We start from the raw sequence: 13,767 nt of genomic DNA on the forward strand, positions 1-13,767 counted from the left end.
CCACTAGACAATGCAGTTTCCCCTGCAATTGTCAGTTTTCCATTGTCTACAGCAACAAAAAAGGTAGATAGAGTCCGGGCACCAAAAAGCTGCAGAATCCACGTTTATTTCATCCCCACATACCGACAGAAAAGGGTGCACAGGGCTGGTCTCTGAGGAAGCAAGTGTTTTGTGCGTGTGAAACGGCTGTTAGACCAGCCCTGTGCACCCTTTTCTGTCGGTATGTGGGGATGAAATAAACGTGGATTCTGCAGCTTTTTGGTGCCCGGACTCTATCTACCTTTTTTGTTGCTGTATACATTTGCTATTGTCTGGAGGCACACCGAGCCTTTGCCACTGACCCCCACTAAGTCTGCCAGCAGCAACTAATGCCGCCTCCTCCTTCTCTTTATTGACTGTCAGTTTCCATTGTTCTGCATTCACAGTTTCCTGTGCACAATCTAACCATTCGTTCCGTAATAATTTCGGAAGTGGCAGAATGCATAATTGTCAACGTGTGCATCGCATGGAAAAAAACGCAGAAACGTGTCTAATTTAAAGTGGGATAAAACTCTGACCTCACACTCAATAAAAATGTGTTTTCCATACTTTATTACCCATTCAGTTACCATATTTGCTTTTGTGCACAAGTAATAGTGTCTGTTTACAAATTCCCAAAGAACAGTTCCTCTGCTCTGAAAGCTGCTATTGCATTTTCTTGCATGGCTGCTGTATTTATAAATGAAAATCGATCTAGTGATCCACTTTTCAGCTCAGTACAGTTTCAGCAGTTTGCTAATGTTTACTAAATGTATCTGACAAAGGAATGTAAACAAACGATAATGTTAGAAACACTTTGGATGCTGCCAGAAGCTGCCCACTGAAGCAAGGAGCTTTCCACTGAAGAACAAAATGCTGTTCTGCTACATTTTTTTTTTGGTAGTAGATTTTATGCTGTAAATCTTTTAAAGCAAAGAAGATATGCTGAGTTTAATACCACTTTAAAATCACACAGAAAACTGCAAACGCAGATCAAGCAGGCCATTGATTGTAATGACCAGTGCGGCATTGCAGTTTTCTGTGCGTGGTATAAATCCGCACAAATCTACAAATGTGTTCCCTGCCTAACAGAATACAATCTGAAAATTCGCACAACCATTGCCGAAATTCCTTTCAAAATTATTTTGTAAATAAAAAGTATACTTTTAAGCTGAAATCACACACCGTCAATGTGGGAGATGGGAATGCTGGCGGTGTCTGGATCCTGGTTCCCCAGACTGGTCAGCGTCACGCTGGCCTCCTGAACAAACTCCGCAGCCTGGTCAGTATAAGGGTACGGGTTAGACACAAGCTTTACCAAAGCCTAAGGAGTAAAACAGAAAACAAAATATTAGATTAGGAAAAGCAAGCCCACAGCAGAGGATCCTGACAGAACAGTCTACAGCAGGCATGTCCAAAGTCTGGCCCGGGGGCCAAATGCGGCCCACCAAGCCTTTTGTGGTAGCTACAGACGTTAATTCCATGCAGCCAGTAGGCTATAGCTGTAGTGCCAAATCTGCCTAGTGCCTAGGTTATCAGTCACCCCGGTAGCAGTAGCAGCTGCCACTATGCCAGCATCAGTAACAGCCGCTGATTAGCAGCTGCCACTGTGTCACACCAAGTCCCGCCCAGCACAAGTGGCTCTGTGCTACTAGGCACACGCGAGGCATCTTGCCCCTGTGGATGGCAGGATCGGCCACCGAAGCCTAGAAGAACTGCACATCATTTCTCAGCACTATACTCACCTGCTCTAAAAACTGGATCACCATTTCCTGTGAATTGTCCTCCACTCTATCCAGACACTTCAGCCAAATCTCCAGCTCCCTCCAGGTGTATTCAAACACCCCGCTGTCACGCAGGATCTGCAGTCACACAGGAAACAAGGGTCAGAGAGGTGACATACAAAACTGCAAGCGTTACCGAATGCCCAGCAAGCTTATGGTGAACCAGAACTCCTAGGAGTGTGTAAGGGGCTGAAAGAGACCAAAAAGTGTCCTTACCAAGATGCTATGCAAAACAGAAATGTGCCTTCTTAAAACAGAAGGTATTTGTGATTATTTAGGTTAAGAGGGCACATTTCTGTTTTCCATAGCATTTTAGTAAGGAGGCTTTTGGGTATATCAACAACAGCGAAACATTTGTAAAGCGATTTTCTCACATAGGAATCAAAGCGCATAAGCTTGTCTCAGATCAATGCATAGTGATGTGCACAGGGGAAAAGTTATGCGATCATAAATGCCACACTAAACAGGTGGCATTTCAGTTTTGATTTAAACATGTCCAGGGTTGGAGCTGTCCGTGGAGCTGTGGTAAGGCATTCCACAGGGTAGGGGCAGCATGACAGAAATCTCTGGTTCCAAAGGTTCTTAGTTGAACTCTGAGGGTGGTCAAGTTACTGCCTACATTTATAGGCATGTACATGGCATGGCAAATTGCTAACTCCACAGTCAGGTCCATAAATATTGGGACATCGACACAATTCTAACATTTTTGGGTCTATACACAACCACAATCGATTTGAAATGAAACAAACATGATGTGCTTTAAATACAGACTGTCAGCTTTAATTTGAGGGTATTTACATCCAAATCAGGTGAACGGTGTGGGAATTACAACAATTTGCATATGTGCCTCCCACTTGTTAAGGGACCAAAAGTAATAGGACAGAATTATAAATCAAACTTTCACTTTTTAATTCTTGGTTGCAAATCCACTGTAGTCAATTACAGCATGAACTGTGGAACGCAGAGACATCACCAGACGCTGGGTTTTATCCCCGGTGATGTTCTTCACAGTGCAGATGGACAATGACCCAAAGCATACTGCAAAAGCAACCAAAGTTTCTGAAGGGAAAGAAGTGGAACATTATGCCATGGCCAAGTCAATCACCTGACCTGAATCTGATTGAGTATGCATTTTACTTGCTGAAGATAAAACTGAAGGGAAAATGCCCCAAGAACAAGCAGGAACTAAAGACAGTTGCAGTAGGCGCCTGGCAGAGCATCACCAGGGATGAAACCCAGTGTTCTCCCCAGGCTCTTTTAGCCGGGTGCTGCACCCGGCTAGTTTTGGTGAGTACCTGGCTGTCATCGGCTAACCTCCTCCTATGTTGTAAGCAGAGTTGTGCAGAGAAGCGCCAGCCCTGCATTCCCTCATCTCACCCCAACTGGCTACTTTTCATGCCACCCGGCTGGAAAAAAAAAAATCTGGGGAGAACACTGATGTCTATGCGTTCCAGACTTCAGACTGTAATGCTTTGTTCACATCTATATTCGAAATTGCTGATGGCAGTGATTTTTAAATTTTTGAGCATTTTTCCCCCCTCCCGGCGCTCCACTGTGCACTGTGAACTCTTTGACCCGGAAAAAAATAAATACAATGCATTTATTCTTAAAAACGCAACCGCAATCGCTGCATAAAACGATTTTGTGAGCGTTTAGCGCTCTTCTTATACCTTCCAGTAGAGCAAAATTGCCCCAAAAATGGTACAGGCACCGCTTTGCGGAGCGCAAAGCAGACGCAATGCACGGATATGAACCTTCTCATAGAGAATCATTGCACAAGCGTTTTGTGGGCGATTTTGAAAATCACCTGCGCTTGAAAAAAAAGGCTGAAACGCCCTTAGTGTGAAGAAGCCCTAATTGACTGCAAAGGCACCAAGAATTAAAAAGTGAAAGTTTGATTTATGATTATTATTCTGTCCCATTACTTTTGGTCCCTTAAAGAGACTCTGAAGTCTCACATTTTCCATGTTTTTTTAATGTAATCATGTTTAGCATTATAGCCTAAAGGAAATTGCCGCAATCCTTCTGAAAAACGATGGTTTATTCATAGAGAAATAGCCCTGCAAAGCTCCAGGGATTGCAGGGCTTTACTTCCTTAAAGAGGCAGAGCTTTGAGCTGTAGCTCTGCCTCCTCTGCAGTCAATCTCTGCCGATCGCCGCCTCTCCCCGCCCCTTTGAGTCTTCTTTCATTGACAGGGGCGGGGAGGTGGTGGAGATCCGTGGAGATTGATTGCGGACAGCTGAAAGGTCTGCCTCTCCAGGGCAGTATGATCTGCGACCTGCAAAGTCGTGGAACTTTGCAGGTTGTTCTCTCTATTAATAAACCCTCGTTTTTCTGTGGGATTGCGGCGATTCCCTTTAGGCTATAACGCTTAACAAGATTAAATTTAAAAAAAAAAATAGAAAAAAGGAGACTTCAGAGTCTCTTTAACAAGAGTGAGGTACATATGCAAACTGTTGTACTTCCTACACCATTCACCTGATTTAAATGTAACTACCCTCAAAGTAAAGCTGACAGTCTGCAGTTAAAGCACATCATGTTTGTTTCCTTTCAAATCCATTGCGGCTGTGTATAGAGGCAAAAATGTTAGAATTGTGTCGATGTCCCAGTATTTATGATCCTGACTGTATATGTTGCTGAACGGCTTTACTCACTCTAGTTTCTACACAGAGTGATGCCAAACAATCATCTTTGCCAAATTCCCTGTAGCGTGTACGCAGCTATAATGGTAGATTGTTTTTACAGTGATCCAGTCACGGTGTTTTGGTTTACTAATGCCCAATGGAGATAAATCTAGGAAATGAGTCATGAGTCCATTTGTTGGCTAAGAGAACATGGGGTACAGGGACCAACCTAATACAATACATAATCTTAAGCCTCGTCTACACGAGGCGATCCGGCGGCTCAATTAGCCGCCGGATTGCCTCTTCCGCATCCCCGCGCGTACCCGCCGCATCCATTCTCGTCCGTCGGATTCGATCCCCCGCTCGTCCCCGCCGGCGCCGCTTATCTTCCGCTCGATTCCCTGCTATTGTCCCCTCATGGGGAATGAGCAGGGAATCGGCTGCAGCAAAATCGGACCTGTCGGATGTTATCAATTGAGCCGCATCAGCGGCTCGCTTGATAAGTACTATCGGCACGTGTAGACAAGGCTTAAGAGGTAGAAGAGTGGGACACATAGGAGGGGATTGGAGCTGTGAAGATGGCAGATAGGCTATGGTAAACAGATGGGCCTTTAAGGCCTGCTTGACTGAGCTGAAGGGGTGCGTGTGTGTGGGGGGGAGCTTGATAGGTGGAGGAGGGAGTTCCATAGATTAGGAGCTGCACTAGAGAAGCCCTGGAGCCTTGCAGGTAAGCAATACTACCTTTTAAACACCAAAAGGTCGAATAGGGAGACTAGAAAGCCCCCATGAAAATGCTGAAGTTTCTTCCTATATTAACGCGCAGGCTCCGTGGAGTGTAAATAAAGCTGGTTACCTTGATGATTAGGCGTCTGGTTGATGTTTTCAGCTGAGCCTTGTTGCATGTGACACACATTTTCAGAAGCAGATAAAATACAGACTTCTGTCCTCCATCTTCAGAGGTTTCCTATGCAGGACAGGATACAAAGAGAAACATCATTTTAATAATACTGTTACCACTGCACTGTCCTTGTCTGCCATTAGTTACTGAGAGTCATGTGAGCACCGATTACATGACCGGACCTTCAGCAAACAATGGCAGGCAAGGGAATCCCCAAAGCTGTCAAATAAAAATGTCTGTGACTGGGGTATGCTGAGGTGAGATGAGATTAACCCAGGTCCGGATTTACCATAAGGTACATGCCTACAAACACCTAATGTAGAAAAGGCAGCTCACTCCCTCCCTTCCCCTAGTGCCTCCCTCCCTCCCTATGCAGAGTCAGGGGCAGAGTCTAAATGAGGTTACTCACCCAGCTCTTAGAATTTCACTGACAAGATCTCCCTTTCAGTTGGAGGCACATCTAGCTACTTAATAGTGAGGGTAACTCTGGCTACCTAATACTAAGGGACACCTGTAGCTACTTATGACAGGCAAGGGAAGTAAAGGAGAAGAGACAGCTGGGACAGCCAACACACTTGCAGTGCGGGTCAGCGGGGGTTTGTAGGCTCCTTGAGAGTGAAATCTAGGGGGCCAGGAGATCTGTGCCTATAGGCTCATGTGATGTAAATCCAGGCCTGGATCAAGCCATTATGGGATATGCTCTCTCAGTCTTAATGATTTACTCCAGAGATTGATGCCGCAAAGTGACCGCCCGATGGTAACTTATCGATTTTCACTTAAAATCGATCAAAATGATCCATCAGACATGCTGGAAAGATCTTGCTCAAAAGTGTTTGGTCAGGTGCATGGCAGCGGCGTTCAGTTCCCAGGTGACCGATAGCCCCCCGGCTGGTCTCCTCATATGTGTAATGTGTACCCCTTGTGCCCATGGGGAGTGTGAAGGAGTTGCTTAAAGGGATATTTAAGTGTACCTGAAAAACAGAGATTCACTTACCTAGGGCTTCTACCAGCCCTCCGTGGCCGCCCAGTGTCCCTGTCGTCACTCCTCGATGCTCCTGTCCCTGCAGTAGCAGAGTTCTGGTGACAGAGCTACTGTGCCTCCACGCGAATCCTAAATCACGCTCCTGCTGCCGGGAGCATCCTGCACAGGCGCAGTGGGAGAAAATCTCCTACTGTGCATGCGCAGGACACCCCTGGCAGCGGGACCGTGATAGAGGACTGGCTCTGTCGCCGAAATCGAAACTCTACTACTGCAGGCAACAAAACCACCAAGAAGTGGCGGCGGAGGCACTGGGCGGCTATGAAGGGCTGGTAGAAGTCCCCGGTAAGTGAATCCCTTTTTTTCAGCTGCACTTAAGTATCCCTTTAAAGCGGATCTAAACCCAGGGCTTCCTCTCTGCTATAAAAGATAAGTAATAGCATAATAACCTTTACAGAAAAACATTTCTTTGTTACAGAGCTCCTCAGAGATGCTGCAGTGTAGTTACTTCCTGGTTTCATGGAAGCACAGAAAGGGTTAACCTCCTGTGTTTACATATAGCCTGTCTGTATGACACAGATCAGACAGAGCTGACAGATCCAATTGCAGTGATTAATTACTAGCAGATAAGGGAGAATTAGACAGCCTGTTATTTCTACATACAAACAGGGTGGGTTTCTCCGTTTTTCTTCTCTCCTGTGGAAGTGATTAGGTCCTCCTTAACTTCATATGTCTGCTAGCGCCTCTCTTCCAGTGCCTCAAGTCTTCTCTCCATCACAGCTGGGTGCCTGTAGCGCATAACCTGTACGTACCTGTATGTGCTGTCAGGTCATGGGGTACGGGCAATCCAGGTGGTGATGAAGAGAAGACACGGGACACTGGAGGAGGCACCAGTGGAAAGGTGAGCTTAAGCACCGCCTCCACACTCACCATGGGCCCAGGCGATACACATTACATGGGGGAGACCTGGGGGGCCATTAGGCAGAAGTGGTTACACAGATTTCCAATAGATTTCATCTGCGTGCATCAATAATTTGCTCTCTGAGAGGGATCAATCTGATGGTCAAATCTGGTGGCCATCTGCCAGTGTATGGTCACCTTTACATTCCATGGGTAAGATTGTTATCAACTTTTTATTGAGAAATTATACAAACCTGCACTTTAAACCAGGAAAACTTGTTGGCTGGTAACTCCAGAGATACTTGGAGAATCTGATGCTGCAGGATAGGCGGGACCTCATCACACACTCCTCTCTCATTCACAATGCCTGGGATGGAACAGAACAGTAACAAGTCAATGGATGATCAGCTGAAGCATTTCCAGTGTCTGGAGATTTACAATTCAGACAACATTAGAGAGCATATAAACTGTACCAGATTACTTTTAAAGTTTTCATAAACGGCTCTCCCTGCTGGCGCTAAACTCCCCGGCGGCATTAAATACTAATACCCCTCTGAGTTGTCGCAACTCAAAGGGAGATGTAATTCGGGGTCTGGCAATCACCGGATCCCCAAATTACTTTTGCGTGGGGCGCGCAGCACAGCATTGCTGCTTGGACGGAGCCAGGCTTCGGCGCCGAAGTTACCTGCTTCGCTACCAGGAGCAACCCACAAGACCATTGTAGAGATACATTGACCCAGTGAAGTACCCAACATGATTTGGCCCTTGCTAAAGTCACCTTGAACCTTATGCTATCAGCACAAGTTTCAAGAACTGTCTGACTGGCTTGCGCCGCAATATATTCTGCCTCTTGACAGGTGCCATTGCAGGAAGGTAATTAATGTAACCTCTCTGTTTTTGCTAGGTTGTCTGATCGGTGTATATGGCATGACATGCTGTGAGTTGGGCTAAAGAACACAAGGAATGGACATTAGACCAGTGGAAATCTGTGCTTTGGTCTGATGAGTCCAAATTTGAGATCTTTGGTTCCAACCACCGTGTCTTTGTGCGACGCAGAAAACGTGAACGGATGGACTCTACATGCCTGGTTCCCACCGTGAAGCATGGAGGAGAAGGTGTGATGGTGTGTGTGCACTTCGCTGGTGACACGGTTGGGGATTTATTCAGAATTTAAGGCATACTGAACCAGCATGGCTACCACAGCATCTTGCAGTGGCATGCTAATCCATCCAGTTTGCGTTTAGTTGGACCATCATTTATTTTTCAACAGGATAATGACTCCAAGCATACCTCCAGGCTGTGTAAGCGCTATTTGACCAGGAAGGAGAGTGATGGGGTGCTGCGCCAGATGACCTGGCCTCCACAGTCACCAGACCTGAACCCAATCGAGATGGTTTGGGGTGAGCTGGACCGCAGAGTGAAGGCAAAAGGGCTAACAAGTGCTAAGCATCTCTGGGAACTCCTTCAAGACTGTTGGAAGACCATTTCAGGTGACTACCTCTTGAAGCTCATCAAGAGAATGCCAAGAGTGTGCAAAGCAGTAATCAACGCAAAAGGTGGCTACTTTGAAGAACCTAGAATATGACATTTTCAGTTGTTTCACACTTTTTGATTATGTACTATACTTCCACATGTGTTAATTCATAGTTTGGATACCTTCATTGTGAATCTACAATGTTCATAGTCATGAAAATAAAGATAACTCTTTGAATGAGAAGGTGTGTCCAAACTTTTGATCTGTTACTGTATATATACACATATACATATACATATCTAAACACACACACACACACACACACACACACACACACACACACACACACACACACACACACACACACACACACACACACACACACACACACACACACACACACACACACACACACACACACACACACACACACACACACACACACTTATATGGATACACCTTAATACAATGGGAATGGTTGGTAATATTAACTTCCTGTTTGTGGCACATTAGTATATGTGAGGGGGGAAACTTTTCAAGATGGGTGGTGACCATGGCGGCCATTTTGAAGTCGGCCATTTTGAATCCAACGTATGTTTTTTTAATAGAAAGAGGGTCATGTGACATATCAAACTTATTGCGAATTTCACAAGAAAAACAATGGTGTGCTTGGTTTTAACGTAACCTTATTCTTTCATGAGTTATTTACAAGTTTCTTTGTTTACAGCCATTGACATGTCGCAGAGATTAACACGTGAGGAGCGTTGCAGATTTCAATGCAAGACATCCTACGAGACCACCCATCTCCCATGCTACAGTTAGCAAACTGCTTGCTAAGTTTCGTGAAACTGGTTTAGTGTTGGATTTGCCAAAATGTGGACGCATGAAATCCTTCACTAATGAAGAAACATCAGTGGCTGTCCTAGCTTCATTCAGCAAGAGCCCACAGCGTAGCACTCGCCGCATGTCACTGGAGAGTGGCATTAGTCGAACATCCCTTCGGTGGATATTTTAGCTACTCACAAATGGCACCCTTACAAACTCCAGCTACTGCAGCATCTCAACGAGGATGACCCAGATCGACGCACTGAATTTGCAGAATGGGCAAAACAAAAATTGGAACAGGACCCTCAGTTTACGCAGAAGATTTTGTTCAGTGATGAGGCAAACTTTTATGTGAATGGTGAAGTTAAACAAAACCACCGCTATTGGTCTGACACTAACTCACATTGGATAGATCCCTCCAAGACTGTTGGAACAAAAAAAATTGATGGTATGGTGTGGTATATGGGGTACAAAGATGGTGGGGCCATCCTTCATCAATGGAAACCTCAAGGCCACTGGATATGCAAAACTGCTACATGATGATGTGTTTCCCGCTTTATGCACTGAAGCTGGCACATTCCAGCAAGATGGTGCACCATCACATTATGGGTGTCAGGTCCGAGCATTCCTAGATGAACAGTTTCCTGGAAAGTGGATTGGTCATCGTGGGCCAGTTGAATGGCCCCCAAGGTCTCCCGATCTGACCCCCTTAGACTTTTATCTTTGGGGTCATCTGAATGCAATGGTCTATGTTGTAAAGATACGAGATGTGCAGCACCTGAAACTACGGATACTGGAAGCCTGTGCTAGCATTTCTTCTGCGGAGTTACTATCAGAGTGTGAAGAGTGGGAGAAGAGGGTTGCATTGACAATCCAACACAATGGGCAGCACATTGAACACATTTTATAAGTGGACAGAAACTTGTAAATAACTCATGAAAGACTAAAGTTACGTTCAAACCAATCACAGCATTGTTTTTCTTGTGAAATTCACAATAAGATTGATGTGTCACATGACCCTCTTCCTATTGAAAAAACAAAAGTTGGATTCAAAATGGCCGATTTCAAAATGGCCACCATGGTCACCACCCATCTTGAAAAGTTTCCCCCTCACATATACTAATGTGCCACAAACAGGAAGTTAATATCACCAACCATTCCCATTTTATTAAGGTGTATCCATATAAATGTCCCACCCTGTAGTACATTTCAGTTACTGTTACTTGCAGTAAGTAGTAAAAAGCTAACAAATGACAGATTTTGGGAATAGTCTCATGGGTGATTCTCAGTATTTCCTTTATTCTTTACAAAAGCATTTCCGAGAAAGGATCTATACAAAGATTTCAGACACCTTTCCTACTCATTTTCACGCTTCTTTGGCAGTTGGACTGAGCAACTGCAGTTCAGTTAGTGCTTTTGTATATAAAGAAACAGTGAAAAATCCCATAAAAGGAGATGGACTAATGCAAAACCAGACAGATCTGTCAGATTTTTCACTACCTACTGTGACAGCGGCCTAGGAAACAAGTAATGTAAACTGCATTTTACACTGGGAGAAAAGCACATTTATATGAAAATGTGACTTTTTTCACAATAGTTGTCCTTTAAGTGAAGTAAAAAAAAAAAGTATTTATCACACTCTGCACTTGAAAATAATTAACATCAGTCTCCTTTGCCAGTATTTTACATAATGTCTAAATGTGTAACTTGCCATTCGGATGTTGGATTACTCACCAAAATAAGAGAGACAGAAATAGCCTGCAAGGGCAGCAATTAAACTTTTCAATCAACGCACTTGCAGGTAGCTTAGATACAGGGGAGGCTGCGCTGTTGTAAAGCAAGAATTGATTTCAGGCAGGATGTGTGAAATTCAATTAGCTCCCGGCCTCGACATTAACTTTTATCCAAAATGATTGTTCACATGAATTTACTTTTTTTTAAAATATAGAAGCACGGAAAATGGATCCCGCAGAGACGATCGTGAAGCCAGATGAGCGGCAGCAACGTAAAAAGCACTTAAAAAAGAGTGGATGTGTCACCCTTTGCGGGATCTGCCTCCTCACTACTCACCTTTAAGCAGCTTGCTGAAATCAAAATTGCTCTGAGATACCAAGTGTGGCACCACCCTCTGATACAAACACAGGGCCTGCAGGAGGGAAGTCTTCACAAGAGTCGTCTGAACGTCCTCTGAGGAGAAAGAACACGGAATGTGTGAAGGTTCTTCTTTATCTAGGTCATGTTATCTACAAGGAAATGAGGTTGTGTCCAAGAAGATATTTTTCAATCAACTTCTTCAGTTTAAAGCTAGTCAAAGGAATACACAGACCCACTTTCACTAAAGTGTGTACTAACAAAAAAAAAGCTTTGCATGTTGCCACATATAGTGTAAATTTTCTTTGTACAGACCAGCACATGTCAGCATTTTCTTCTGAAAAGGGGTCTCACTTTATTCAGATATATTCAACATGCAAATAAGTGACAAACCAGGAAATATACTTGCAAAACATAGTTACCACATGGGTCCAAAGTCCATCCAATAATGCAATATTCCGCTGAATACTAGTGGCTACAACAAACGTGGTTGCTATAGAGTCCAGATGCTTAAACTGTTGTGTGCATGTGTAATGATATTTGGCAACAGAGACAGGCCTTTAGGCTCTTTGGGGCTATTTGCCGGTCCTCAAACCAAGGGAGTGCACATTTCTAACTTGAGGACAGGCAAATAGCCCAAAAGAGCCCAAGGCCCCGTTTACACTTAATCAGTTGGTACGCAGTTTTTTTTTTCTCCATAGCAGTGCATTGTGAAAAAGATTTCAGTTAAAACGCGTTAAGTGTGAACTGTGCCATTGGGAAACATGGGACTTACAGTACTTTGAAAATTATTTTTCCTTTCAGTTATAACTGAGAGCAACTGATTAAAGGGATACTGTAGGGGGGTCGGGGGAAAATGAGCTGAACTTACCCGGGGCTTCTAATGGTCCCCCGCAGACATCCTGTGTTGGCGCAGCCACTCCCCAATGCTCCGGCCCCGCCTCCGGTTCACTTCTGGAATTTCTGACTTTAAAGTCAGAAAACCACTGCGCCTGCGTTGCCGTGTCCTCGCTCCCGCTGATGTCACCAGAAGTGTACTGCGCAGACACAGACCATACTGGGGTTGCGCTGTGCGCTCTTGATGACATCAGCGGGATCGAGGACACGGCAATGCAGGCGCAGTAGTTTTCTGACTTTAAAGTCAGAAATTCCAGAAGTGAACCGGAGGCGGGGCCGGAGGATCGGTGAGTGGCTGCGCAGGCACAGGATGTTTGCGGGGGACCATTAGAAGCCCCGGGTAAGTTTAGCTCATTTTCCCCCGATCCCCCTACAGTATCCCTTTAAGTGTAAATGGGGCCTAAGGCCTGTGTCTGTTGCTGAATATCAGGGCACATGCATACAATCTGCATCTGGACTCTATAGCAACTGCGATTGTTGTAGCCACTAGTATTCAGTGAAATATTGCATTATTGGATGGACTTTAGGTGATCACATGTGGTAACTATGTTTTGTCAGTATAGTCCCTGGTTTGTCATTATATTGCAGGTTGAAAATATCAGAACGAATTGAAACTGCTTTTCACAAGAAAACTGAAGTGTGCTGGTCTATACAAAGGAAAGTTGATCTGGTCCTGCCAGTGCTCTGCTGTATTGACCATGCTGCACCTCAAGTATTTAGAAGGTGAGTGCGTCCAAATAACTTTACAACATGTAGCTCAAACATTACAATGAAATACAATGGCAACGCACAGGTATATTCCATTTGCCATATGTATGTTTACAAAAACACTCAAAAACACCCTAAGGTCTGAGGCTCCACTGCACAAGGTAAGCATGACTAAATATCAAAAAGGCATAAGTATATAACAGTGCTCACTAAATGGAAATATGCACACGATACAATAATTAATTCAAGCGCCATAGGATACTACCACTACCGTTTTTGTCTCACCAATCAATTGGCAAAGCTAAAAATAAAAAAAATGAATCTAAACAATTAAGATAACATGGGGTACAAGGTTGGCAATCCAGCTCTATTTTTGTACCCATTAAGTCAGATGTAGTGATGCGCTCTCAAAACCTTGTTAATACAGGTGTAAAAGACATTCAAATCTTATCTAGAGAAGTGCCAACCAAGGAGGAAAAACTTAGGTTCACAACTAAAATTCTGCAAGTTTCCACCAATAAGCAATCACTCCCCTCCATTTCTAGTAACGACTTACCAAATCCTTTTG

The 13,767-nt window shown here is 44.4% G+C and overlaps 1 protein-coding gene across 1 annotated transcript in view; it reads right to left on the reverse strand.

Annotated features, from left to right (window-relative positions):
• URB1 (URB1 ribosome biogenesis homolog) overlaps positions 1 to 13,767 on the reverse strand; it is a 117,982-nt gene that overhangs the window by 66,092 nt on the left and 38,123 nt on the right. Inside the window, exons 13-17 of the mRNA XM_068270487.1 lie at positions 11,574 to 11,690; positions 7,459 to 7,571; positions 5,281 to 5,391; positions 1,764 to 1,880; positions 1,204 to 1,342 (exon numbers count right to left, since the gene is read on the reverse strand). Coding sequence (XP_068126588.1) covers positions 1,204 to 1,342; positions 1,764 to 1,880; positions 5,281 to 5,391; positions 7,459 to 7,571; positions 11,574 to 11,690 — 597 coding nt within the window. The remainder of the gene's footprint in view (positions 1 to 1,203; positions 1,343 to 1,763; positions 1,881 to 5,280; positions 5,392 to 7,458; positions 7,572 to 11,573; positions 11,691 to 13,767) is intronic.

This window comes from Hyperolius riggenbachi, chromosome 2 (genome assembly GCF_040937935.1).
Source record: "Hyperolius riggenbachi isolate aHypRig1 chromosome 2, aHypRig1.pri, whole genome shotgun sequence".
Lineage (NCBI taxonomy): Eukaryota > Metazoa > Chordata > Amphibia > Anura > Hyperoliidae > Hyperolius > Hyperolius riggenbachi.